Source organism: Leucoraja erinacea, unplaced genomic scaffold (assembly GCF_028641065.1).
Source record: "Leucoraja erinacea ecotype New England unplaced genomic scaffold, Leri_hhj_1 Leri_197S, whole genome shotgun sequence".
Lineage (NCBI taxonomy): Eukaryota > Metazoa > Chordata > Chondrichthyes > Rajiformes > Rajidae > Leucoraja > Leucoraja erinaceus.
Window position 1 is genome coordinate 68,573 of NW_026576098.1, and position 25,346 is coordinate 93,918.

Below are 25,346 nucleotides of genomic sequence, written 5' to 3' on the forward strand. Positions count from 1 at the left end.
CTCCTTGATGTTAGTCTGCAGGCCGCGGTTGGAGCGTCGATCCCAGGCAAGGGATTGGCTCCGATGGTAAGTCCACGGCCCCGCGGTGGGGCTCAAAGTCAGTCCCGAGCGATGTCTCCAGCTCCATTATGTTAGGCTGCAGAGTGACCGGAGATACGATCCGGAAAACAATCGCAACTCCGGCAAGGTAGGAGATTGGAAAAAAGTTTCCCCCTCCCCCCTCCCCCCTCCCCCCACCCCCCACATAAAACAAACCAGAGACAATTTACACAAACTTTTAAAACACAGGAAAAATAACAAAAAAAAGACGAATAAAACAGACAGACTGTTGGCGAGGCTGCCAATCGTATGGCTCCCCTGCTGGTAAGTTTCGGGTCGAGACACTAAGTTTAATTTTGTTTAGAGATACAGTGTAGTAACAGGCCAGTCGGCCCACCGAACTCACACAGAGAGTGGTGAGTCTGTGGAATTCTCTGCCTCAGAGGGCGGTGGAGGCCGGTTCTCTGGATGCTTTCAAGAGAGAGCTAGATAGGGCTCTTAAAAATAGCGGAGTCAGGGGGATATGGGGAGGAGGCAGGAACGGGGTACTGATTGGGGATGATCAGCCATGATCACATTGAATGGCGGTGCTGGCTCGAAGGGCCGAATGGCCTACTCCTGCACCTATTGTCTATTGTCTATTGTCAACGTAAGCATCTGAAGAAGGGTCTCGACCTGAAATATCTCTACAGCTATGCTGCCCGACCCACTGAGTTATCTATCGTCGGTGGGCTGGAGTGCCTGTTTCCATGCTGTGTCCCCAAAACTAAAGTAAATAAATATGTCGAGGAAGCTTGGTCAATAGACGGCAGCTCATTTTCTGCCCAAAATGGCATCGTAAATTTTCCCCGTCCTCTGGACTTGCACATCCGTGAATCCGGCCAGCTCCAGTAGGTTGGCATACTCTGAGGCCATTCGTTCCTTGCCCTCTGTCTGTACTAGCATATTGAGAGAGTACAGCTGAGCGGTGAGGGGGCCTCTTCGATCTTCATTCAATAAGGCTTCAATCAGGAGTACTCCGCCACCTAATTAGAAGCAGCAAAGGATAGAGCCACGAGCTTTTGTATTAGCTTATTGAATCTATTAATATTCTATTCTATTGCAGCGTTGGGGAACCCGGGTTCGATCCCAACTGTGGGTGCTGTCTGTACAGAGTTTGTACAGTCTCCCCATGACCTGCATGGATTTTCGCCGAGATGTTCGATTTCTTCCCACACTCCAAAGATCAGCAGGTTTGTTAAAAATGTAAACATTGTCCCTCGTGTGTGATACTGTTAGTGTGCGGGGATCGCTGGTCGATGCAGACTCGGTGGGCCGAGGGACCTGTTCCGCGCTGTATCACTAAACTAAACTAAACTATTCCAATCTTGTCGACCCCTAATTACTCCTGAACCCAAAGACATTCAATAACATTACACAAGGCACATCTCATAAAACACTAAGGGGCAGAAAACGCTGGTGGGTGTTGTGTACAGGCCACCTAACAGTAGTAGTGAAGTTGGAGATGGTATCAAACAGGAAATTAGAAATGCGGCGACAAAGGCAAAACGGTTATAATGGGTGACTTCAAGCTACATATAGATTGGGTGAATCAAATTGGCAGGGGTGCTGAGGAAGAGGATTTCTTGGAATGTATGCGGGATAGTTATCTAAATCAACATGTAGAGGAACCAACGAGAGAGCAGGCTATTTTAGACTGGGTATTGAGTAATGAGGAAGGGTTAGTTAGCAATCTTGTTGTACGTGCCCCCTTGGGCAAGAGTGACCATAATATGGTTGAGTTCTTCATTAGGATGGAGAGTGACATTGTTAATTCAGAAACAATGGTTCTGAACTTAAAGAAAGGTAACTTTGAGGGTATGAGACGTGAATTGGCCAAGATTGACTGGCAATTAATTCTAAAAGGGTTGACGGTGGATATGCAATGGAAGACATTTAAAGACTGCATGGATGAACTACAAAAATTGTTCATCCCAGTTTGGCAAAAGAATAAATCAGGGAAGGTAGTACATCCATGGATAACAAGGGAAATCAGGGATAGTATCAAAGCGAAGGATGATGCGTACAAATTAGCCTGAAAAAGCAGCATACCGGAGGACTGGGAGAAATTCAAAGACCAGCAGAGGAGGACAAAGGGCTTAATTAGGAAAGGAAAAATAGATTATGAAAGAAAACTGGCAGGGAACATAAAAACTGACTGCAAAAGTTTTTATAGATATGTGAAAAGAAAGAGATTAGTTAAAACAAATGTAGGTCCCTTGCAGTCAGAAACGGGGGAGTTGATGATGGGGAACAAGGATATGGCGGACCAATTGAATAACTACTTTGGTTCCGTCTTCACTAAGGAAGACATAAATAATTTGCCGGAAATAACAGGGGACCGCGGGTCAAAGGAGTTGGAGGAATTGAATGAAATCCAGGTTAGCCGGGAAGTGGTGTTGGGTAAATTGAATGGATTAAAGGCCGATAAATCCCCAGGGCCAGATAGGCTGCATCCCAGGGTACTTAAGGAAGTAGCTCCAGAAATAGTGGATGCATTAGTAATAATCTTTCAAAACTCTTTAGATTCTGGAGAAGTTCCTGAAGATTGGCGGGTAGCAAACGTAACCCCACTTTTTAAGAAGGGAGGGAGAGAGAAAATGGGGAATTACAGACCAGTTAGTCTAACATCGGTAGTGGGGAAACTGCTAGAGTCAGTTATTAAAGATGGGATAGCAGCACATTTGGAAAGTGGTAAAATCATTGGACAAAGTCAGCATGGATTTACGAAAGGTAAATCATGTCTGACGAATCTTATAGAATTTTTCGAGGATGTAACTAGTAGCGTGGATAGGGGAGAACCAGTGGATGTGGTGTATCTGGACTTCCAGAAGGCTTTCGACAAGGTCCCACATAAGAAATTAGTATACAAACTTAAAGCACAAGGCATTGGGGGTTCAGTATTGATGTGGATAGAGAACTGGCTGGCAAACAGGAAGCAAAGAGTAGGAGTAAACGGGTCCTTTTCACAATGGCAGGCAGTGACTAGTGGGGTACCTCAAGGCTCAGTACTGGGACCCCAGCTATTTACAATATATGATCTGGATGAGGGAATTGAAGGCAATATCTCCAAGTTTGCGGATGACACTAAGCTGGGGGGCAGTGTTAGCTGTGAGGAGGATGCTAGGAGACTGCAGGGTGACTTGGATAGGCTGGGTGAGTGGGAAAATGTTTGGCAGATGCAGTATAATGTGGATAAATGTGAGGTTATCCATTTTGGTGGCAAAAACAGGAAAGCAGACTATTATCTAAATGGTGGCCGATTGGGAAAGGGGGAGATGCAGCGAGACCTGGGTGTCATGGTACACCAGTCATTGAAGGTAGGCATGCAGGTGCAGCAGGCAGTAAAGAAAGCGAATGGTATGTTAGCTTTCATTGCAAAAGGATTTGAGTATAGGAGCAGAGAGGTTCTACTGCAGTTGGTGAGACCACACCTGGAGTATTGCATACAGTTTTGGTCTCCAAATCTGAGGAAGGACATTATTGCCATAGAGGGAGTGCAGAGACGGTTCACCAGACTGATTCCTGGGATGTCAGGACTGTCTTATGAAGAAAGATTGGATAGACTTGGTTTATACTCTCTAGAATTTAGGAGATTGAGAGGGGATCTTATAGAAACTTACAAAATCTTAAGGGGTTGGACAGGCTAGATGCAGGAAGATTGTTCCCGATGTTGGGGAAGTCCAGGACAAGGGGTCACAGCTTAAGGATAAAGGAGAAATCCTTTAAAACCGAGATGAGAAGAACTTTTTTCACGCAGAGAGTGGTGAATCTCTGGAACTCTCTGCCACAGAGGGTAGTTGAGGCCAGTTCATTGGCTATATTTAAGAGGGAGTTAGATGTGGCCCTTGTGGCTAAAGGGATCAGGGGGTATGGAGAGAAGGCAGGTACGGGATACTGAGTTGGATGATCAGCCATGATCATATTGAATGGCGGTGCAGGCTCGAAGGGCCGAATGGCCTACTCCTGCACCTAATTTCTATGTTTCTATGTTTCTATCTCTCCATGGAAGATAGACATAAAATGCCGGAGTAACTCAGCGGGTCAGGCAGCATCTCTAGAGAAATGGAATGGAATAGGTGACGTATCGGGTTGAGACTGAAGAAGGGTCTTGAGATAGGGTCGTGGGTAAATGGCTGAACAGGCAATAGATTCTTCTCACCTATTCCTTGTCAACGTAGGTTTACAAGGTTAATTCCCGGGATGGCGGGACTGTCATATGCTGAGAGAATGGAGCAGCTGGGCTTGTACACTCTGGAGTTTAGAAGGATGAGAGGGTATCTCATTGAAACATATAAGATTGTTAAGGGTTTGGACACGCTAGAGGCAGGAAACATGTTCCCCATGTTGGGGGAGTCCAGAACCACGGGCCACAGTTTAAGAATAAGGAGTAAGCCATTTAGAACGGAGATGAGGAAACGCTTTTTCTCACAGAGTGGTGAGTCTGTGGAATTCTCTGCCTCAGAGGGTGGTGGAGGCAGGTTCTCTGGATACTTTTAAGAGAGAGCTAGGTGGGGCTCTTAACGATAGCGGAGTCAGGGGGTATGGAGAGAAGGCAGGAACAGGGTACTGATTGGGGATGATCAACCATGATCACATTGAATGGCGGTGCTGGCTTGAAGGGCCGAGTGGCCTACTCCTGCACCTATTGTCTGTTGTCTATATTAGAAATGCTGCCTCACACGCTGAGTTACTCTTGCATTTTATGTCTATCTTTGGTGTAAACCAGCATCTAAAGTTCCTTCTACACTCTGTGGCAAATGGAATTGAAATGTCCTGTTCTCAAGGAGACTGTGAACAAGGCAAACACAAAAAGCTAAAGTAACTTAGCTTAGAGAAAAAGAATAGGTCGATAGAATCTATTTAAGAAAGAACTGCAGATGCTGGAAAAATCGAAGGTAGACGAAAATGCTGGAGAAACTCAGCGGGTGAGGCAGCATCTATGGAGCGTTAACATTGGTGAGACCAAGCGCAGCCTTGGCGATCGCTTCGCCCAACACCTCCGCTCAGTTCGCAATAATAATAATAATAATAATAATGGATGGGATTTATATAGCGCCTTTCTAGATACTCAAGACACTTTACATCGCATTATTCATTCACTCCTCAGTCACACTCGGTGGTGGTGTAGCCACAGCTGCCCTGGGGCAGACTGACGGAAGCGTGGCTGCTAATCTGCGCCTACGGCCCCTCCGACCACCACCAGTCACTCACACACACTCACACGCAGGCAAAGGTGGGTGAAGTGTCTTGCCCAAGGACACAACGACAGTACGCACTCCAAGCGGGATTCGAACCAGCTACCTTCCGGTCGCCAGCCGAACACTTAGCCCATTGTGCCACCTGTTGCCCAGCACTTCAACTCCCCCTCCCATTGCGAATCCGACCTTTCTGTCCTGGGCCTCCTCCATGGCCAGAGCGAGTCCCACCGCAAATTGGAGGAGCAGCACCTCATATTTTGCTTGGGTAGTTTACACCCCAGCGGTATGAACATTGACTTCTTCAATTACTGGTTGTCCTTGCTTTCTCCCTCCTTCCCCTCCCCTTCCCAGCTCTCCCACAGCCCACTGTCTCCGCCTCTTCCTTTCATTTTCCCGCCCGTCCCACATTAGTCTGAAGAAGGGTCTTGATCGGAAACGTTGCCTATTCCTCCGCTCCATAGGTGCTGCCTCACCCACTGAGTTTCTCCAGTATTTTTGTCTAGAGGTGAATAGATTCTAGGTTGCTTGTTTAGTCATTTATTCATGACCTTATCTCAAGACCCTTCTTCAATCTCAACCCAAAATAACACCTATTCCTTTCCTCCAAGGATGGGGATGTGGATGGAGATAAGGTCCTCGGGACATTGCTTTTCCCCCAATGGATTAAGCAACTAATTCTCATTGTCTCTCATGTCCTAGCCACTACTTTCCAAGTAAGATTAGACCTGGAGTTTGAACCTGACACACAAGGGGCGGCACGGTGGCGCAGCGGTAGAGTTCCTGACTGCGGACGCTATCTGTATAGAATTCATACGTTCTCCCTGTGACCGCGTGGGTTTTCTCTGGGTGCTACGGGTTCCTCCCACGTTCCAAAGCCGTGCAGGTTTGTAGGTTTGTTGGAAGAAACTGCAAATGCTGGTTTAATCCGTAGATAGACACAAAAAGCTGGACTAACACACGGGTCAGACAGCATTTCTGGAGAAAAGGTGGCGTTTCAGGTTGAAGGGTCTAACAGTGGGTCATTTGTATCCATCCAGGTTTGTAGGTTAATTGGCTTCTGTAAATTGTCCCTCATGTGTTGGATTGAACGAGTGTACGATAGTGTGTAGGATAGACCGAGTGATCTGCAATTCCTCATTACAATGGTCAATACCAGAGATGCTGGCTGACCCGCTGAGTTACTCCAGCATTTTGTGTCTATCTAAACTAACCCCGGACCCGACCTTCAGCAGTTCCAACAGGCTCACTGCTCCCACGATCTGCCGGAGTTTTTCTGGGCTAGGCAGGGATATCCAATCTCAACAGAGGTATCAAAGATACAGATGGTTCGTTTTCTACTGGAGATAAATTACACATAGGGCGGCATTGTGGCGCAGCGGTAGAGTTGCTGCCTGACAGTGCCAGAGACCACGGGTGCTGTCTTTACGGAGTTTGTACGTTCTCCCCGTGACCTGCGTGGGTTTTCTCCAAGATCTTCGGTTTCCTCCCACACTCCAAAGACGTACAGGTTTGTAACCTAATTAGCTTGGTAGAAATGTAAATTGTCCCTAACTGTCCTTTTACACTCAATTTTATATATTAGGTTATATTTTGATATAAATCTGTGCGTTTTATGCTATTAACTGCTGTTTACTGTTAATTTGTATTTTGTTTAGAACTGTGATTTTATGGAAAGCACTTTGAGTTGCATTCAATTGCATGAAAAGTGCTCTACAAATAGATATTATTAGTATTATTATTATTATTATTATAGTGTGTGATGGATAGTGTTACTGTGCGGGGATCGCTGGTCAACGATCCCCGCACTCGATGGGCAGAAGGGCCTGTTTCCGCGCTGTATCTCTAATCTAAACTAGACTACATATAATGTTTTTAAGAAGGATGTCTGAAGAAGGGTTTCGACCCGAAACTTTGCCTATTTCCTTCGCTCCATAGATGCTGCTGCACCCGCTGAGTTTCTCCAGCTTTTCTGTGTACCTTAGACTACATATAACCCTTTACCTGGGGAATACCCACCTGGTTTACAAGCTTTGTGGACTTTGGTGAGCAGTTCCACGCATTTATCCTGAGACCAGTCATGAACTATTCTAGCCAGAATGTAGAGGTCCGCTTCAGGGATGGGATCTTTGAAGAAGTCTCCTGTATTTGGAGAGAACATGGCATTAACATAAAATGTACAACATGGAACGTAGACCTTTAATCCAAGATGGCGTCCAAGCAAGGCGAGTCTCCACGTGGATCTGCAAGCGCTCATTACAATCGCTACACTCTTTTAAACCTCTAGTCATGGAGTCACAGTCATTCAATGTGGAAGCAGGCCCTTCGGCCCAACTTGCCCACATGTCCCAGCTGCACTAGTCCCACCTGCCCGCGTTTGGCCCATATCCCTCCCAATGTGTCCTATCCATGTACCTGTCCAGATGTTTCTTAAACTCCGCGATTGTCCCTGCCTCAACCACCTCCTCTGGCAGCTTGTTCCATACACCCATCACCCTTTGTGTGAAAATGTTACCCCTCAGATGCCCGTTAAATTTTTTTCCCCTTCACCTTAAACCTGTGTCCTCTGGTCCTCGATTCATCTACTCCGGCCAAGAGACTCTGTGCATCTACTCCAACAGCAACTATCCCATGCACTGGATGATTCGATTGTGATCATAGAAACATGGAAATAGGTGCAGGAGTAGGCCATTCGGCCCTTCGAACCTGCACCGCCATTCAATATGATCATGGCTGATCATCCAACTCAGTATATCCCTGTTCTCTCCATATCCTGCCCTTAGCCACAAGGGCCACATCTAAACTCCCTCTGATACCCAATGAACTGCTCAACTACCTTCTGAGGGCCATTGATCATGGGGAACAAGGGAATTTTTCGAAGATGTAACTAGTAGAGTGGATAAGGGACCAGTGGATGTGGTGTATCTGGACTTCCAGAAGGCTTTTGACAAGGTCCCACATAAGAGATTAGTATACAAACTTAAAGCACACGGGCATTGGGGGTTCAGTATTGATGTGGATAGAGAACTGGCTGGCAAACAGGAAGCAAAGAGTAGGAATAAACGGGTCCTTTTCACAATGGCAGGCAGTGACTAGTGGGGTACCGCAAGGCTCAGTGCTGGGACCCCAGCTATTTACGATATATATTAATGATTTGGGTGAAAATAAATTGAATGAAATGCAACATCTCCAAGTTTGCGGATGACACGAAGCTGGGGGGCAGTGTTAGCTGTGAGGAGGATGCTAGGAGGCTGCAAGATGACTTGGATAGGCTGGGTGTGTGGGCAAATGCATGGCAGATGCAGTATAATGTGGGATGAATGTGAGGTTATCCACTTTGGTGGCAAAAATAGGAAAGTAGACTAGTAGTACAAAGGTTCACCCAGACTGATTCCTGGGATGGCAGGACTTTCATATGAAGAAAGACTGGATAGACTCGGCTTGTACTCGCTAGAATTTAGAAGATTGAGGGGGATCTTATAGAAACTTACAAAGTTCTTAAGGGGTTGGACAGGCTAGATGCAAGAAGATTGTTCCCGATGTTGGGGAAGTCCAGAACAAGGGTCACAGTTTAAGGATAAGGAGGAAGTCTTTTAGGACCGAGATGAGAAAAACATTTTTCACACAGAGAGTGGTTAATCTGTGGAATTCTCTGCCACAGAAGGTATTTGAGGCCAGTTCATTGGCTATATTTAAGAGGGAGTTAGATGTGGCCCTTGTGGCTAAAGGGATCAGGGGGTATGGAGAGAAGGCAGGTATGGGATACTGAGTTGGATGATCAGCCATGATCATATTGACTGGCGGTGCAGGCTCGAAGGGCCGAATGGCCTACTCCTGCACCTATTGTCTATGTTTCTATGTTTCTCTCCCCACTTTCCACTCCCCAAATATGTGAGGTAAATTACAGATTACATCTAGCTTAGTTTAGTTCAGAGATACAGCACGGAAACAGACCCTTCGGCCCACCGGGTACGTGCCGCCCAGCGATCCCCGCACACTAACAGCACCCTACACTGACTAGGGACTTTTTTTACATTTCACCAGGCTAATTAGCCTACAAACCTGTACGTCTTTGGAATGTGGGGAGGAAACCGAAGACCTCGGAGAAAACCCCACGCAGGTCACGGGGAGAACGTACAAACTCCATAGTCTCCGGCGCTGCGTTCGCTGTAAGGCAGCAACTCTACCGCTGCGCCACCGTGACCGCCCAAATCACTTTTTAATGAAAATAAATTTTCGAAGAACATGCTTTCCAGTTGCAATGCAGCAAACTCCATGCGATGCAGCAAACTCCATGCAATGCAGTAACTCCATCCATGCAGCAAACTCAATCCAATGCAGCAAAACTCCATCCAATGCAGCAAACTCCATCCAATGCAGCAAACTCTCCATCCAATGCAAGCAAACTCAATGCAATGCAGCAAACTCCATCCAATGCAGCAAACTCCATGCAATGCAGCAAACTCCATCCAATGCAGCAAAACTCCATCCAATGCAGCAAACTCCATCCAATGCAGCAAACTCCATCCAATGCAGCAAACTCCATCCAATGCAGCAAACTCCATCCAATGCAGCAAACTCCATCCAATGCAGCAAACTCCAATCCAATGCAGCAAACTCCATCCAATGCAGCAAACTCAATCCAATGCAGCAAACTCCATCCAATGCAGCAAACTCCATCCAATGCAGCAAACTCCATCCAATGCAGCAAACTCCATCCAATGCAGCAAACTCAATGCAATGCAGCAAACACTCCATCCAATGCAGCAAACTCCGTGCAATGCAGCAAAACTCCATCCAATGCAGCAAATCAATGCAAATGCAGCAAACTCCATCCAATGCAGCAAAATCCGTGCAATGCAGCAAACTCCATCCAATGCAGCAAACTCCATCCAATGCAGCAAACTCCATCCAATGCAGCAAACTCCATCCAATGCAGCAAACTGCAGCAAACTCCCTCCAATGCAGCAAACTCCATCCAATGCAGCAAACTCCATCCAATGCAGCAAACTCCATCCAATGCAGCAAACTCCATCAATGCAGTAAAACTCCATCAATGCAGTAAACTCCATGCAATGCAGCAAACTCCGTGCAGTGCAGCAAACTCCATGCGATGCAGTTAAAAACATGGAGCGTTGACTGTAGGCCTTAATTAATGTAATAATGAATCTCCAAAAGAGCATTTTCAAGCTCCATGTAGGAGCAATGTGACACATGATATCTGGTGTGTGTCGTGCCTGAGGGGAACAGATGAATTAGGATTTATGGCTTCGAAAGGTTTCCCTCACCTGCAGTTTTCTCACCATATGTCAGGTAGTGCTCTGGACGAATCGACAGAGATCGACGATGGTGATGGGAGAGTCCACTATCTTTGCTTTATAGACAATAGACAATAGACAACAGGTGCAAGAGTAGGCCATTTAACCCTTCGAGCCAGCACCATCTTTCAATGTGTTCATGGCTGATCATCCGCAATCAGTACCCCGTTCCTGCCTTCTCTCCATATCCCCTGACTCCACTATCTTTAAGAACTCTATCTAACTTTCTTGAAAGCATCCAGAGAAATGGCCTCCACTGCCTTCTGAGGCAGAGAATTCCACAAATTCACAACTCTCTGGGAGAATGTTTTTTTCCTCATCTCCGTTCTAAATGGCCAACCCCTTATTCTTAAACTGTGGTCCCTGGTTCTGGACTCCCCCAACATCGAGAACATGTTTCCTGCCTCTTGGATGTTTCAATAAGAATCCCTCTCATCCTTCTAAATTCCAGTGTATACAAGCCCAGTCGCTCCATTCTTTCAACATATCACAGACCCGCCATCCCGGGAATTAACCTTGTGAACCTACGCTGCACTCTCTCAACAGCAAGGATGTCCTTCCTCAAATTTGGAGACCAAAACTGCACACAATACTCCAGGTGCAATCTCACTACGGCACTGTACACCTGCAGAAGTTTGCTCCTATACTCAACCCCTCTGGTTATGAAGGCCAACATGCCATTAGATAGACACAAAATGCTGGAGTAACTCTGCGGGACAGGCAGCATCTCTGGAGAGAAGGAATGGGTGACGTTTCGGGATGAGACCTTTCCCCAGTATTCAACACGCTGGCCAATGTGGGCCAGGGTGGTCTTCAATATCCTGTCCACCTGTGTCACCACCTACATGGGACTATACTCCCTGGATCTCTCAGATCTACAGGGATTGTTGGGTTAATTGGACTGTAAATGGCCCCTAGTGCATCGGGGGTGGATGTAAAGTGAAATGACACGAACTAGTGTGGGGGGCGATCGATGATGGGTCGGTGCGAACCCGGTGGGCCAAAAGGCTGAGCTACTCCACCCTTTTGTGTCTATCTTCGATGTAAACCAGCATTGGCAGCACCTTCCGGCGCACTTTGCTTTTGAGTGACATCGGTCAAGGGCCTGTCCCACTTGGGCGTCATTTGCGCGTAATTTACGTGACATCATTGGGTGAGCGTTATGCGTGATGACATAGGCAGTAATGGGCGGCCACGTGGGGCGTCGCAGCATTTTGTGACGTACAAAATCTCTGCGCGCCATCTGCATGACTAGGTGGACAAGACTAGGTGGAGATAGAACCTAGAGCAAGAACAGGCTGAAGAAGAGTCTCAATCCAAAACGACACCCATTCCTTCTATCCAGAGAAGCTGCCTGTCTCGCTGAGTTACTACGGCATTTCGTGTCTATCTACAAGAACAGCCCCTTTGGCCCATATATATGTGGCAAACATTATGCCGAGACCATCTCCTATCATCCTGCACATAATCCATATCCCTCCATTCCCTGCATATCCATATGTCGATCCAAAAGTCCCTTAAATGCCACTATCGTATCTGCCTCTACAACCAGACCTGGCAGCTCATTCTAGACCCTCTGTGTAAATACATTTCTCCCCATCTCCTAGTCCTAGAGGTCATGGAAGGCCAAGCACCAAATGCTGGTAAATTGGATTAGCATGGGTACTGCATAGCATGGACTTGGTGACCATAGAACATAGAACACTTCCTTTAAACTTTGCCTGCTTCACCATACCGCTACGCTAAAGGGTCTGTTTCTGTTCTGTGTGACAGACCCCCTGAATCTACGAGTGTCACTGTCAAATAGGTAGACAAAAGTGCTGGAGAAACTCAGCGGGTGCAGCAGCATCTATGGAGCGAAGGAAATAGGCAGCGTTTCAGGCCGAAACCCTTCTTCAGACTGATGTAGGGGGGGGTGGCGGGGAGAAGAAAGGGGAAAGGAAGAGGAGGAGCCAGAGGACTGAGGGAGAGCTGAGAAGGAGAGGAGACAGCAAGGGCTACTGGAAATTGGAGAAGTCAATGTCCATGCCGCTAGGGTGCAGACTGCTCAAGCGGAATCATGCCGCTGAGTTTATCCAGCACTTTTGTCTCCATAGATGTTGCTGCACCCACTGAGTTTCTCCAGCACTTTTGTCTACCTTCGATTTTCCAGCATTTGCAGTTCCTTCTTAACACTATCAAACAGATAGAAGGTCAACTATATAGACTTTGAGTGCAGGAAGGAGCTGCAAATGCTGGTTTACACTGAAGATAGACACAAAATGATGGAGCAACTGAGCGGGCCAGGCAACATCTCTGGAGAGAAAGAATGGGTGACACTTCGGGGGCGAGACCCTTCTTCACTATGGACCTCAAAGTCCTTTGGCCATTGAGTTGTTCTGGTGGGCCGAGTTACCTTCATGAAATAGAATCCGCTTTTCATCTTGGGGCACAAAGTGTTTTCTTGCCATCTCCAGAACTTTGGGGAGATCGTAGATAGTTACTCGTGAATGTGGATATGCAGAGACACATTCCTTCGCTATTGCACCACTGCATCCTGAGAAACAATGGAAAAAGTATACATTTAATTAAAAATAAATCCAGTTAACTTGCACATCGTAGAGCACAAGTTGACTCCCACAACTACAGGGTTGTATAGAGTGGATGTGGAGAGGATGGTTCCACTAGTGGGAGAGTCTAGGACCAGAGGTCACAGCCTCAGAATTAAAAGACGTTCTTTTAGGAAAGAGTTGAGGAGAAAGTTCTATAGTCAGTGGGTGGTGAATCTTTGGAATTTTTTGCCACAGAAGGCGGTGGAGGCCAAGACAGTTAATATTTTTCAGCAAGAGATAGATAGATTCTTGATTAGTCCAGGTGTCAGAGGTTATGGGGAGAGGGCAGGAGAATGGGGTTGGGAGGGAGAGATTTATAAGCCATAATTGAATGGCGGAGTAGACGTGATGGGCCGAATGGCCTAATTCTACTCCTATATCATTGATGACCTAATGATCCGTTGGTACGACAACGGGCCTTTATGGCCAATTTAAGACTAAATCGGACTTGCAGATTGTAGGACTGTTGTACATGGAGACTCTTGTGTACTGACTCAGTGTGGTCTTCTATCTTAGACTCTAATACTTGGTATGATTGTGTGTAATGTACAGAAGGATTGTCACTGAACTTTATGCAAAAAATGAATTTTACTGCACTTAACTGGCGGGGCTGGTCATATGCTGAGAGAATGGAGCTGCTGGGCTTGTACACTCTGGAGTTTAGAAGGATGAGAGGGGATCTCATTGAAACCTCTAAGATTATTAAGGGTTTGGACACGCCAGAGGCAGGAAACATGTTCCCGATGTTGGGGGAGTCCAGAACCAGGGGCCATACAGTTTAAGAATAAGGGGTAAGCCTTTTAGAACGGAGATGAGGAAATACTTTTTCACACAGAGAGTTGTGAGTGTGTGGAATTCTCTGCCTCAGAGGGTGGTGGAGGCAGGTTCTCTGGATACTTTCAAGAGAGAGCTAGATAGGGCTCTTAAAAATAGTGGAGTCAGGGGATATGGGGAGAAGGCAGGAACGGGGTACTGATTGGGGATGATCAGCCATGATCATATTAAATGGCGGTGCTGGCTTGAAGGGCCGAGTGGCCTACTCCTGCACCTATTGTCTATTGTCTATTGTCTATTAAGTGCACGTAGCTATAAAGTATATTTAAACTTTAGACTTTGGAGACACAGCGCAGAAACAGGCAGAAACAGGCCCTTCGGCCCACCGCCTTTGTTCCGTGTACACCAACACTATTCTACACACTAGGGATGATTCGTCTTTAGAATGTGGGAAAGAAACTGGATCAGCCGGAGAAAGCCCACGCGGTCACGCGGAGAACGCATGAACTCTATACAGACAGCACCCGTAGTTAGGATTGAACCCTGGTCTCTTGCACCGTACGGAACACTCAGAGTAAACCCACGGTCAAGGGGGAGAACGTACAAACTCCGTACAGACAGCATCCATGGTCCGGATCGAACCCGGGTGCCTGGCGCTGTAAGGCAGCAACTCTGCCGCTGCGCCACCGTGCCGCCCTAAGGATTTTGTGTCCTTTTTAGATTTTAAAATAATATTTTGTCATATTTATCCAATGAAATTCTTCAAGCAAACATATTTGGGAAAAGGCACATGTGCTACTTATTAATCACTGGGGTCGTACAGCGGTAGAGTTGCTGCTTTACAGCACCAGAGACCCGGGCTCAATCCTGACTATAGGTGCTTGTCTGTACGGAGTTTATACCCGGAGTTTAAGTGGCGGCAGCAGCGGCTCGCCTGCAGTCCGTTTGGTGGAGGGGGGGGGGTTGAAACGGGGTTTGCTGTCTCTCCCTTTGGGGGAATGCGACTTTTTTGTCGTATCCCCCTTCTCTGCCTCCGTCTGCGCTGAGGCCTCATGGCGGAGCTGGCGACCTCGAGACTCCGGAGGCAGAGCCAGTCAGGACTTGCCCTGGGCTCGCTCCCGTGAGGGCAGTCCGGCTTGGGGCTGGAACGGCGCTCCCATGAAGGGCTGTGACGCTCCCGTGAGGGCGGCATGGCGCGTGGCTGAAGAGACTCCACGCCATGAAGAGACTCTCCCGTGAGGGGCTGTGGCGTTCCCGTCGGAGCGGCCCAGCTCGAGGGTGGAACGGTACTCACGTGAGGGCGATCCGGTCCGGTGGCTGGGACGGCGTTCTGGCGGCGGTGGCCTGAGTCCTGGGTTCAGCCGCGCGCCAGCAGCTGCGTCCGCTGGACTGGAGGGCGGCAGCTTCGACCACCCCGGGCCGCGGTGTTTGAGCCGGCCCGTTCGCGGGGTTCGGTGAGCTGCGGGACTGGTTGTACCATCGCCCGGTGGGGAATCGCCTCAGCGCAGAGGGAGAAGAGGAGGGAAGAGACTGCAGCCCTAAGATTTTTGCCTCCACCACAGTGAGGAGGTGTTTGGAGGATACATTGTGGTGGATGTTAATTTGTGTTTATTGTTGTTATTATTGTATTATTGTATGTATGACTGCAGGCACGAAATTTCGTTCAGACCGTAAGGTCAGAATGACAATAAAGGTAATTCTAATCTATTCTATACGTTCTCTACCCGTGACCTGCGCGGGTTTTCTCCGAGATCTCCGGTTTCCTCCCACACGCCATAGACGTACAGTTTTGTAGGTTAATAGAAACATAGAAACATAGAAAATAGGTGCAGGAGTAGGCCATTCGGCCCTTCGAGCCTACACCGCCATTCAATATGATCATGGCTGATCATCTAACTTAGTATCCCGTACCTGCCTTCTCTCCATACACCCTGATCCCTTTAGCCACAAGGGCCACATCTAACTCCCTCTGAAATATAGCCAATGAACTGGCCTCAACTACCGTCTGTGGCAGAGAGTTCCACAGATTCACTCACTCTCTGTGTGAAATAAAAAATTCTTATCTTGGTCCAAAAAGACTTCCCCCTTATCCTCAAACTGTGACCCCTTGTTCTGGACTTCCCCAACATCAGGAACAATCTTCCTGCATCTAGCCTGTCCAACCCCTTAAGAATTTTGTATGGTATTAATTGGCCTGGTGTAAATGTATGTGTGTGTGTAGGGTAGTGTTAAGGGCCGGTCCTACCAGCATGCGACTGCCTGCGGCAAGCACGACCAAACCGGAAGCGGGGGCCATGCGGGGGCCGCGCGGAGGTCGAGTAATCCCGTACGAGTTGACGGGAAGTTCGAGCGAAGTCCGCGGGAAGTTCGCGCTAGGCGTACGGTCTCAATGTGGCTGCGGGCCCGCAGGCCGTTGCTGCACAGAATGTTTGGACAGTGTCAGTTTTTCGGAGCCCCGCGCGATGTCGGGACCAGCTCCGTACAACTCCATACGACTCCGGCGATCGAAGTGGGACCGGCCCCGCGAGGCCGTACGGCTCAAGCGACCACGTTAGGTCGCGCTTGCCACGTGTAGTCGCATGCTCGTGGGACAGGCCCTTTAGTGTGCTGGGATCGCTGGTCGGTGCGGAGACGGTGGGCCGCGGGGCCTGTTTCCGCGCGGTGCCTCGAAAAGAAACTAAACTAAACTTACCTCCAAGATCGAAGATGTTTGTAAAAGCCGACAGATCAAAGGCTGTGACCACGTCCTTTCCACAGATGTTCCACGTCGAGTTCATCAGCTGCATAAATCTCAGCATTTCCTCCTCAGACCTGTTGTGGCATGGAATTAATTTACTGACGAGATGTCACTGGAAGAATAACGCTACTCACAGGCAGCTATTCTACTTATTATTATTTTAATAGCCATTTTAATTAACCCATTTAAAGTATATTGCCAACAGCTGTGTTAAAATTACAGACCAGGAAACTGTCTGGGAATGGAGTTGACAAGCACCCATACAGAAATACCTCAGGATCTCTGAACTAGACAGCTCTTACGGCACGGAGAGAGGCCATTTGACCTACCGAGTTTAAGCATCCTGTCATAAGTTCATAAGTGATAGGAGCAGAATTAGGCCATTCGGCCCATCAAGTATTCCACCATTCAATCATAGCTGATCTATCTCTCCCTCCTAACCCCATTCTCCTGCCTTCTCCCCATATCCCCAGACACCCTCTACTAACCAAGAATCTATCTGTCTTAAAAATATCCATTCACTTGGCCTCCACAGCCTTCTGTGGCAATGAATTCCACAGATTCACCACCCTCTGACTAAAGAAATTCCTCCTCGTCTCCTTCCTAAAGGAATGCCCTTTAATTCCGAGGCTATGACCTCTGGTCCTCGATTCTCGCACTAGTGGAAACATCCTCTACAACATCCACTCTATCCAAGCCTTTCACTAGTCAGTAAGTTTCAATGAGGTGTCCCCTCATCCTTCTAAACTCCAGCGAGTACAGGCCCAGTGCCATCAAATGCTCATCATCTGTTAACCGACTCATTCCTATCAGTAACATATTCCCCATGGCATCTCCCCCAAGTGTGTGTCTCATCGCCCCTTGAACATACTAGATTGTTACTACCATCTATGTGGGCAATGAGTTCCAAATCTTAATCACTCTATGTTTTGCCTAACATCCCTCTTGTGTATTTTGCCCAGAGTTTTTAAAAGAGTTCTTCCTGATCTTTGAATTGCCCCACTGAGCAGTGAATTACCCCACTAAAGGGAAGCCTTGCTTTCTTTCTACCGAGCAATAGTCGTTTTTAACTATTTGCCAAATGTTCCCTCTTTTTTGCTCCAAAGAAAACAATCTTTCATCATTGTTCGACTTCTGCCAAGGAGAAGCAACACTTCACCCTCGTTAGACCTCATTTGGACTACGCAGTTGCAGCATGGGACCCATACACAAATAAAAACATGCCTTCCATCGAACGTGTCCAAAGACAGGCAGCTCGATTTGTTACTAACACCTATGAGAGAGAGAAGCGAGTGTCACCAAACTTCTGAATTCTCTGGGGTGGAACCCTCTCCAAAACAGACGTGAAGCTCACCGTTTGACCTGTCTTTACAACATGTTAAATGGTCAGCTCGACATAGATGACAAGACCTACACCAAACCCAAACCAATTAGGAGCAGACGAGGGCAGTCGATCCAATTTGTGATCCCAGCTACAAAAGACAGATGTGTACAGCAATTCGTTCTTCCCCCGCACAATTAAAGCATGGAATAATCTCCACCCAACTATAGTTACCCAACCAGATGCAACTAAATTTAAAGTAGCACTTTCTTCCCAATAACCCTTTCTGGTTTAAGCCCTCCCTTCACCACCTCCAGTTTAAATTCCATTTGGAATATTTTGGAGGACCAAGAAGACCAAGAGTCCTAGCTTCTCTATTCTCACCTCGAGGTCAATCAGGGTCCTGCTGCAATTTTTCACAACCATCTTCACTATCTCCAAAACCACTTACTTTTGTATCATCGGCAAACTTGCCGATCTTGCTTTGCACATTGGCAATTTGTATGGCCATGTATATGGGGTCAATGGAAGGGAGGTTGGTTTGCCTGTTGGTCTGGGATGCAGCCACAATTCTTAATAACCATATAACCATATAACAATTACAGCACGGAAACAGGCCATCTTGGCCCTACAAGTCCATGCCGAACAAATTTTTTTTTACCCCTTAGTCCCACCTGCCTGCACTCATACCATAACCCTCCATTCCCCTCTCATCCATATGCCTATCCAATTTATTTTTAAATGATACCAATGAACCTGCCTCCACAACTTCCACTGGAAGCTCATTCCACACCGCCACCACTCTCTGCGTAAAGAAGTTCCCCCTCATATTACCTCTAAACTTCTGTCCCTTAATTCTGAAGTCATGTCCTCTTGTTTGAATCTTCCCTATTCTCAAAAGGGAAAAGCTTGTCCACATCAACTCTGTCTACCCCTCTCATCATTTTAAAGACCTCTATCAAGTCCCCCCTTAACCTTCTGCGCTCCAGAGAATAAAGACCTAACTTATTCAACCTATCTCTGTAACTTAGTTGTTGAAACCCAGGCAACATTCTAGTAAATCTCCTCTGTACTCTCTCTATTTTGTTGACATCCTTCCTATAATTGGGTGACCAAAATTGTACACCATACTCCAGATTTGGTCTCACCAATGCCTTGTACAATTTTAACATTACATCCCAGCTTCTATACTTAATGTTTGAGATGAACTACTTTGAAACTCATTGTTCAAGGACTCTAGAGAATAGCACAGCATTGTAGTTACTTACTTGTAGATAGCTTCAAAGATTTCATCAGATGAAACACCAAATGCCCGCAAATATTGGCTTTTCCCTTCCCTGAAACAGAATATTGAAAGATAAATTCTCACTGAAACGAGTGATCAATACTTATAATAAGCATTTTCACAAACTAAAAACGTTTAGGTTCTTTGGCTGAAATCCAAGTTCCATTCCTTTCTCTATCTTGCTCAACGCTCATGTATAAACCATCAGACACAAGACACTATCTACGCCATTGCATTCATGCCGGCTTACTGGTGGAGTACTTCATGTAGGTATGTTACAAAACCTACCTGAATCGTGGCTGAGCATCTGCCCCACCCCTTGTGTGTGATTTTGGAGCTGTTTGGAGGGGGCGGGTTTAAAACCCGATTTTTACTAGGCTGTTCCAATCGCAGATGTTCAGCCTAGTAAATCATTAACGGAGAATCGCTGCAAGACCCGGTCCCAAAAGCTATTATTAGTTTTATAGGCCTCGAATAGTAGATATAATAATTTTAAAAGCTCTCGTTCAGTTCGCAACCTCTCGCAGCCCCAGGGTTTTATAAAGCAAACAATTAAAGGTATGTACCTTATTTTTACATTAAATGGGGCATGTATATAACCCTATAATTAAAATTTTCTATAGTGAGTAGCTCATTTTGGGCTTTTTATATCCCGCAGTATTTTTGAGGGCACAAATCCAGCGCGATTTGAACGTTCTAAACCAGCGCGTTCACAGAAACCCACTAGAAAACCGATTTAAAATGGGCATTTATTTACAGCAATTGAACACTAAATTCCTTCCATTTGGCCTATAAATTAATGTAAATTAGATATAAAAATCATGTTATATTGTGAATTATTTGTGAATAATCTTTGGACACTTAGGCTATTTAAAAATGTTAATCTTTCCTTAAGAAATGGGCGTTTGACTATCCAAGATCACAGCTTTTTTGTAATGTCCATTGAAAATCAATAGGGAACAAGATGCTAATTTCCGAGTATGAAAATGGTCATAACTTTTTTAATACTTGAGATATGAAAGTGAATTTGGTGTCAAATTAAACTTATTGTTATGCTTTATCTGATGGGATAAATTGCAGACTTGATTTTTTAAATCTCAAAATTTTGTAACATTGCTACTTCATGGTTTATACTGAAGATCGACACAAAATGTTGGTACCACCTAGCGGGCCAGGCAGCATCCCTGGAGAAAAAGGATAGGTGGTGTTTCGGGGTCTGAACCTTTCTTCAGACTGGGTGCAGTCTGATGAAAGATGCAGTCTGAAGAAAGGTTTCCGATCGGACCGGAGGCAAGGATCAAACGCAGGAGATTGGAGTTGAGAGATGCAGGGTGGCGCGGTGGCGCAGCAGTAGAGTTGCCGTCTTACTGTGTCAGAGACCCGGGTTCAATCCTGATTACGGGTACTTTGCCCATTCTCCCTGTGACCTGCGTGGGTTTTCTCCGGGTGCTCCAGTTTACTCCCGCACTCCAAAGACATGCAGGATTAGAAACATAGAAACATAGAAAATAGGTGCAGGAGTAGGCCATTCGGCCCTTCGAGCCTGCACCACCATTCAATATGATCATGGATGATCATCCAACTCAGTATCCTGTACCTGCCTTCTCTACATACCCCCTGATCCCTTTAGCCACAAGGGCCACATCTAACTCCCTCTGAAATATAGCCAATGAACTGTGGCCTCAACTACCTTCTGTGGCAGAGAATTCCAGAGATTCACCACTCTCTGTGTAAAAAATGATTGTCTCATCTCGGTCCTAAAAGATTTCCCCCTTCTCTTTAAACTGTGACCCCTAGGTCTGGACTTCCCCAACATCGGGAATAATCTTCCTGCATCTAGCCTGTCCATTGTAGGTTCCTTTTGCTTTTCTCCAGAGATGCTGCCTGACTCGCTGAGTTACTCCAGCTTTTTGTTTCTGTCTTTGGTTTAAATTAGCATCTGCAGTTCCTGCCTACACAGGATTGTAGGCGGCCCCATAGCAGAAGCTTCCACGTCGCGGGGCTGGAAACTGGAAGCATCCCGAGCTAATTCCGATACCACCATCATCTACTCTGCATCAAGTCTATCTCTGCCTCAGAGGGGGGTGAAGGCAGGTTCTCTGGATGCCTTCAAGAGAGAGCTAGATAGGGCTCTTAAAGATAGCGGAGTCAGGGGATATGGGGAGAAGGCAGGAACGGGGTACTGATTGTGGATGATCAGCCATGATCACATTGAATGGCGGTGCTGGCTCGAAGGCAAGAATGGCCTACTCCTGCACCTATTGTCTATTGTCTATTGTCTATTGCAACAAGTGATGGCTCCCACAGATTGTCGCCGGAAGCTTGCGTACTTTTCAGGACGGACGATGACAGCGAGGTCAACATTTGAAACATGGAAGATGGACACGAATGAAGAAGGATAGAAACATAGAAACATAGAAATTAGGTGCAGGAGTAGGCCATTCGGCCCTTCGAGCCTGCACCGCCATTCAATATAATCATGGCTGATCCAACTCAGTATCCCACACCTGCCTTCTCTCCATACCCTCTGATCCCTTTAGCCACAAGGGCCACATCTAACTCCCTCTTAAATATAGCCAATGAACTGGCCTCGACTACCCTCTGTGGCGGAGAGTTCCAGAGATTCACCACTCTCTGTGTGAAAAAAGTTCTTCTCATCTCGGTTTTAAAGGATATCCCCCTTATCCTTAAGCTGTGTGACCCCTTGTCCTGGACTTCCCCAACTTCGGGAACAATCTTCCTGCATCTAGCCTGTCCAACCCCTTAAGAATTTTGTAAGTTTCTATAAGATCCCCTCTCAATCTTCTAAATTCTAGAGAGTATAAACCAAGTCTATCCAGTCTTTCTTCATAAGACATAGAAATTAGGTGCAGGAGTAGGCCATTCGGCCCTTCGAGCCTGCACCGCCATCCCAGGAATCAGTCTGGTGAATCTTCTCTGCACTCCCTCTCTGGCAATAATGTCCTTCCTCAGATTAGGAGACCAAAACTGTATGCAATACTCCAGTTGTGGTCTCACCAAGACCCTGTACAACTGCAGTAGAACCTCCCTGCTCCTATACTCAAATCATTTTGCTATGAAAGCTAACATACCATTCACTTTGTAAGGTAATATAGAACAGTGCCGGTGTACGTGGTGTTCGCTGGCTGGCACGGCAGGAAGCGCCTGTTTCCGCGCTGTATCTCTAAAGTCTAATGGTGACAGCCCCAACACTGACCCAACTACAATGAGATCATGAGGTCATAAGCAATAGGAATAGAATTAGGCCATTTGGCCCATCAAGTCTACTCCACCATTCAATCATGGCTGATCTATCTCTCCCTCTTAACTCCATTCTCCTGCCTTCTCCCCATAACCCCTGACACCCGTACTAATCAAGAATCTATCTATCTCTGCCTTAAAAATATCCACTGACTTGGCCTCCACAGCCTTCCGTGGCAAAGAAATTCCACAGATTCACCACCCTCTGGCTAAAGAAATGTTTGAAATGGATTTCAAACATTTAAAACACAAACACCCTGAACAAGCCTGACTGTGAACTGTATCTCCTGCATGTTCAACAATCATTTGAAATTCACCTTGTCTTAATGCACCTTGATATATATGTTCATAAATCTGTTGTCAGAGCAGAATTAGGTCATTCGGACCATCCGACATTGAATCATGACTGATCTATCTCTCCCTCTCAACCCCATTCTCCTGCCTTCTCCCCATGACCCCTGACACCCGCCATTATCAAGTCTATCTCCACCTTAGAAATATCCATTGACTTGGTCTCCACACCCTTCTTTGGCAATGAATTCCACAGATTCACCACCCTCCGACTAAAGAAATTCCTCCTCATCTTCTTTCTAAAGGTACGTCCTTTAATTCTTAGGCTGTGGCCTCTGGTCCTAGACGCTCCCACTGAACTCTACCGCAGTAGAAAAGTTAGCAACAAAACAAAAAACCCACGGAGTTCTTACCTGATGGCATCAGTCACATAGGAAAAACAATGGTAGATGGTTTGTGAGTAGTATGCAATTGAATGATGCAATGTCTTGGGACTTGTCTTGGTCAGGTAGACTCTGGATAAATCTGTATTACTGTACAAGGCTGCACATGAAAGAAAATATAATCAATGCTTTGACTGGTTATCATAAGGTCATAAATGATAGGAGCAGAATTAGGCCACTCGGCCCGCCAAAATTAAGCCATCAAGTCTACCCCGCCACTAAATCAGGGCTGATCTATCTCTCCCGCCTAACCCCATTCTCCTGCCTTCTCCCCGTAACCACCGACACCGTACTAATCAAGAAGCTATTCATCTCTACCTTAAATATATCCACAATGACTTCTGTAGCAAAGGAAAGATGTTATGTCAAAGGAAAAACTTGAATCGCTTTTCCATTCACAAGAGGAAGAGGACTGGACTTTGCTGCCCTCCCTCACAGTGGGAACCATTGTGGGGGGATGTTTTTATGTTTTATGTTAAATTCTTCGTTAATGTTGTGTCTTATTTTAATTGGTCTGCTGCAAATGGCAACTCAAATTTCACTACACCAATTGGTGTATGTGACAAATAAATGTCCTTTGTCCTTTCTTCAGTACATTCCCAACATACAAATCCCAACATTTAGGAAACAGATAGACAGGTACGTGGTTAGGACAAGTTTGGAGGGATATGGACCAAACGCGGGCAGGTGGGACTAGTGTAGCCGGGACATGTTGGCCGGTGTGGGCAAGTCGGGCTGAAGGGCCTGTTTCCGCACTGTAACACTCCATGACTACGACAATGCACTGTAGATGCCAATTATTTTCACAATCAGACTTCCTTGGAGCAACATATGAAGTACCGAAGATAGGTACAAATAAAGCTGGAGTACTCAGCTGGTTAGGCAGCATCTCTGGAGAAAAGTAGTTGGTGACGTTTCGGGTTGAGACCCTTCTTCAGACGAAAATGCGCAGAATATGCCAAAATTATACACAGTAATTTTTGTATGCACAATGTAGATTTCTTCATGTGATTTCAAGTTTAGTTTACTTTAGAGATAGAGAGTGAAAGCAGGCCCTTCAGCCCACCGCGTCTGTGCTGACCAGCGATCACCTATGCACTACTTCTATCCTACACACACTAGCGGCAATTCACGGAAGCCAATTAAGCTACGAACCTGCACGTCTTTGGAGTGTGGGAGAAAACGGGGGCACCCGGAGAAAACCCACGCAGGTCACGGGGAGAAAGATGTACAAACTGCGTACAGACAGCACCTGAGGTCAGGATCGAACCAGGATCATTGGCGCTGTAATGCAGCAGCTCTGCCAGCTTTGATCGGAGCTCAGAGCATGATTCATGAGAAAATTGGCATCTCAGAAGTTTCGGGAGTAGAGGTGCGTTTAATTGTCTTAGGGTATTATTTTAATTGGATATGCTAATATATTTGCACAAAATATTTGTGCTTCTTTAGCAATGAAGTGATTCCATTTATTAACTCAGATAGAGTGTCAGCATTAAATTAGCACGGGGCCAAATGTTAATGAGGATGTTAATGTGTGGACTTTAAATGATGTGGATAGGGAGGACTGGGGCAGCACGGTGGCTCAGCGGTAGAGTTGCTCCTTACAGCGGCAGAGACCCGGGTTCGATCCTGACTACGGGTGTTGTCTGTACGGAGTTAGTATGTTCTCACCCTTCACCTGCGTGGGTATTCGCTGGGAGCTCCGGTTTCCCCTCATACTCCAAAGACGTACAGTTTTGTAGGTTAATTGGCTTCGGTAAAATGGTGACATCGTTTAAGAATAATGGGTAGGCCGTTTAGAACGGAGATGAGGAAAAACCTTTTCACCCAGGGAGTTGTGAATCTGTGGAATTATCTGCCTCAGAAGGCAGTGGAGGCCGATTCTCTGGATGTTTTCAAGAGAGAGTTAGATAGAGCTTTTAGAGGTAGCGGAGTCAAGGGATATGGGGAGAAGGCAGGAACGGGGTACTGATTGTGGATGATCAGCCATGATCACAGTGAATGGCGGTGCTGGCTCGAAGGGCCGAATGGCCTACTCCTGCGCCCACT

At 46.5% G+C, this 25,346-nt stretch overlaps 1 protein-coding gene across 1 annotated transcript in view; it reads right to left on the reverse strand.

Moving 5' to 3' along the window:
- Window positions 1-706: 706 nt before the first annotated feature.
- LOC129716262 (acetylserotonin O-methyltransferase-like) overlaps window positions 707-25,346 on the reverse strand; it is a 28,333-nt gene continuing 3,693 nt past the window's right edge. The window contains exons 3-8 of the mRNA XM_055666135.1: window positions 23,268-23,397; window positions 19,286-19,354; window positions 16,652-16,770; window positions 12,990-13,130; window positions 7,296-7,418; window positions 707-1,064 (exon numbers count right to left, since the gene is read on the reverse strand). Coding sequence (XP_055522110.1) covers window positions 853-1,064; window positions 7,296-7,418; window positions 12,990-13,130; window positions 16,652-16,770; window positions 19,286-19,354; window positions 23,268-23,397 — 794 coding nt within the window. The 3' untranslated portion in view covers window positions 707-852. The remainder of the gene's footprint in view (window positions 1,065-7,295; window positions 7,419-12,989; window positions 13,131-16,651; window positions 16,771-19,285; window positions 19,355-23,267; window positions 23,398-25,346) is intronic.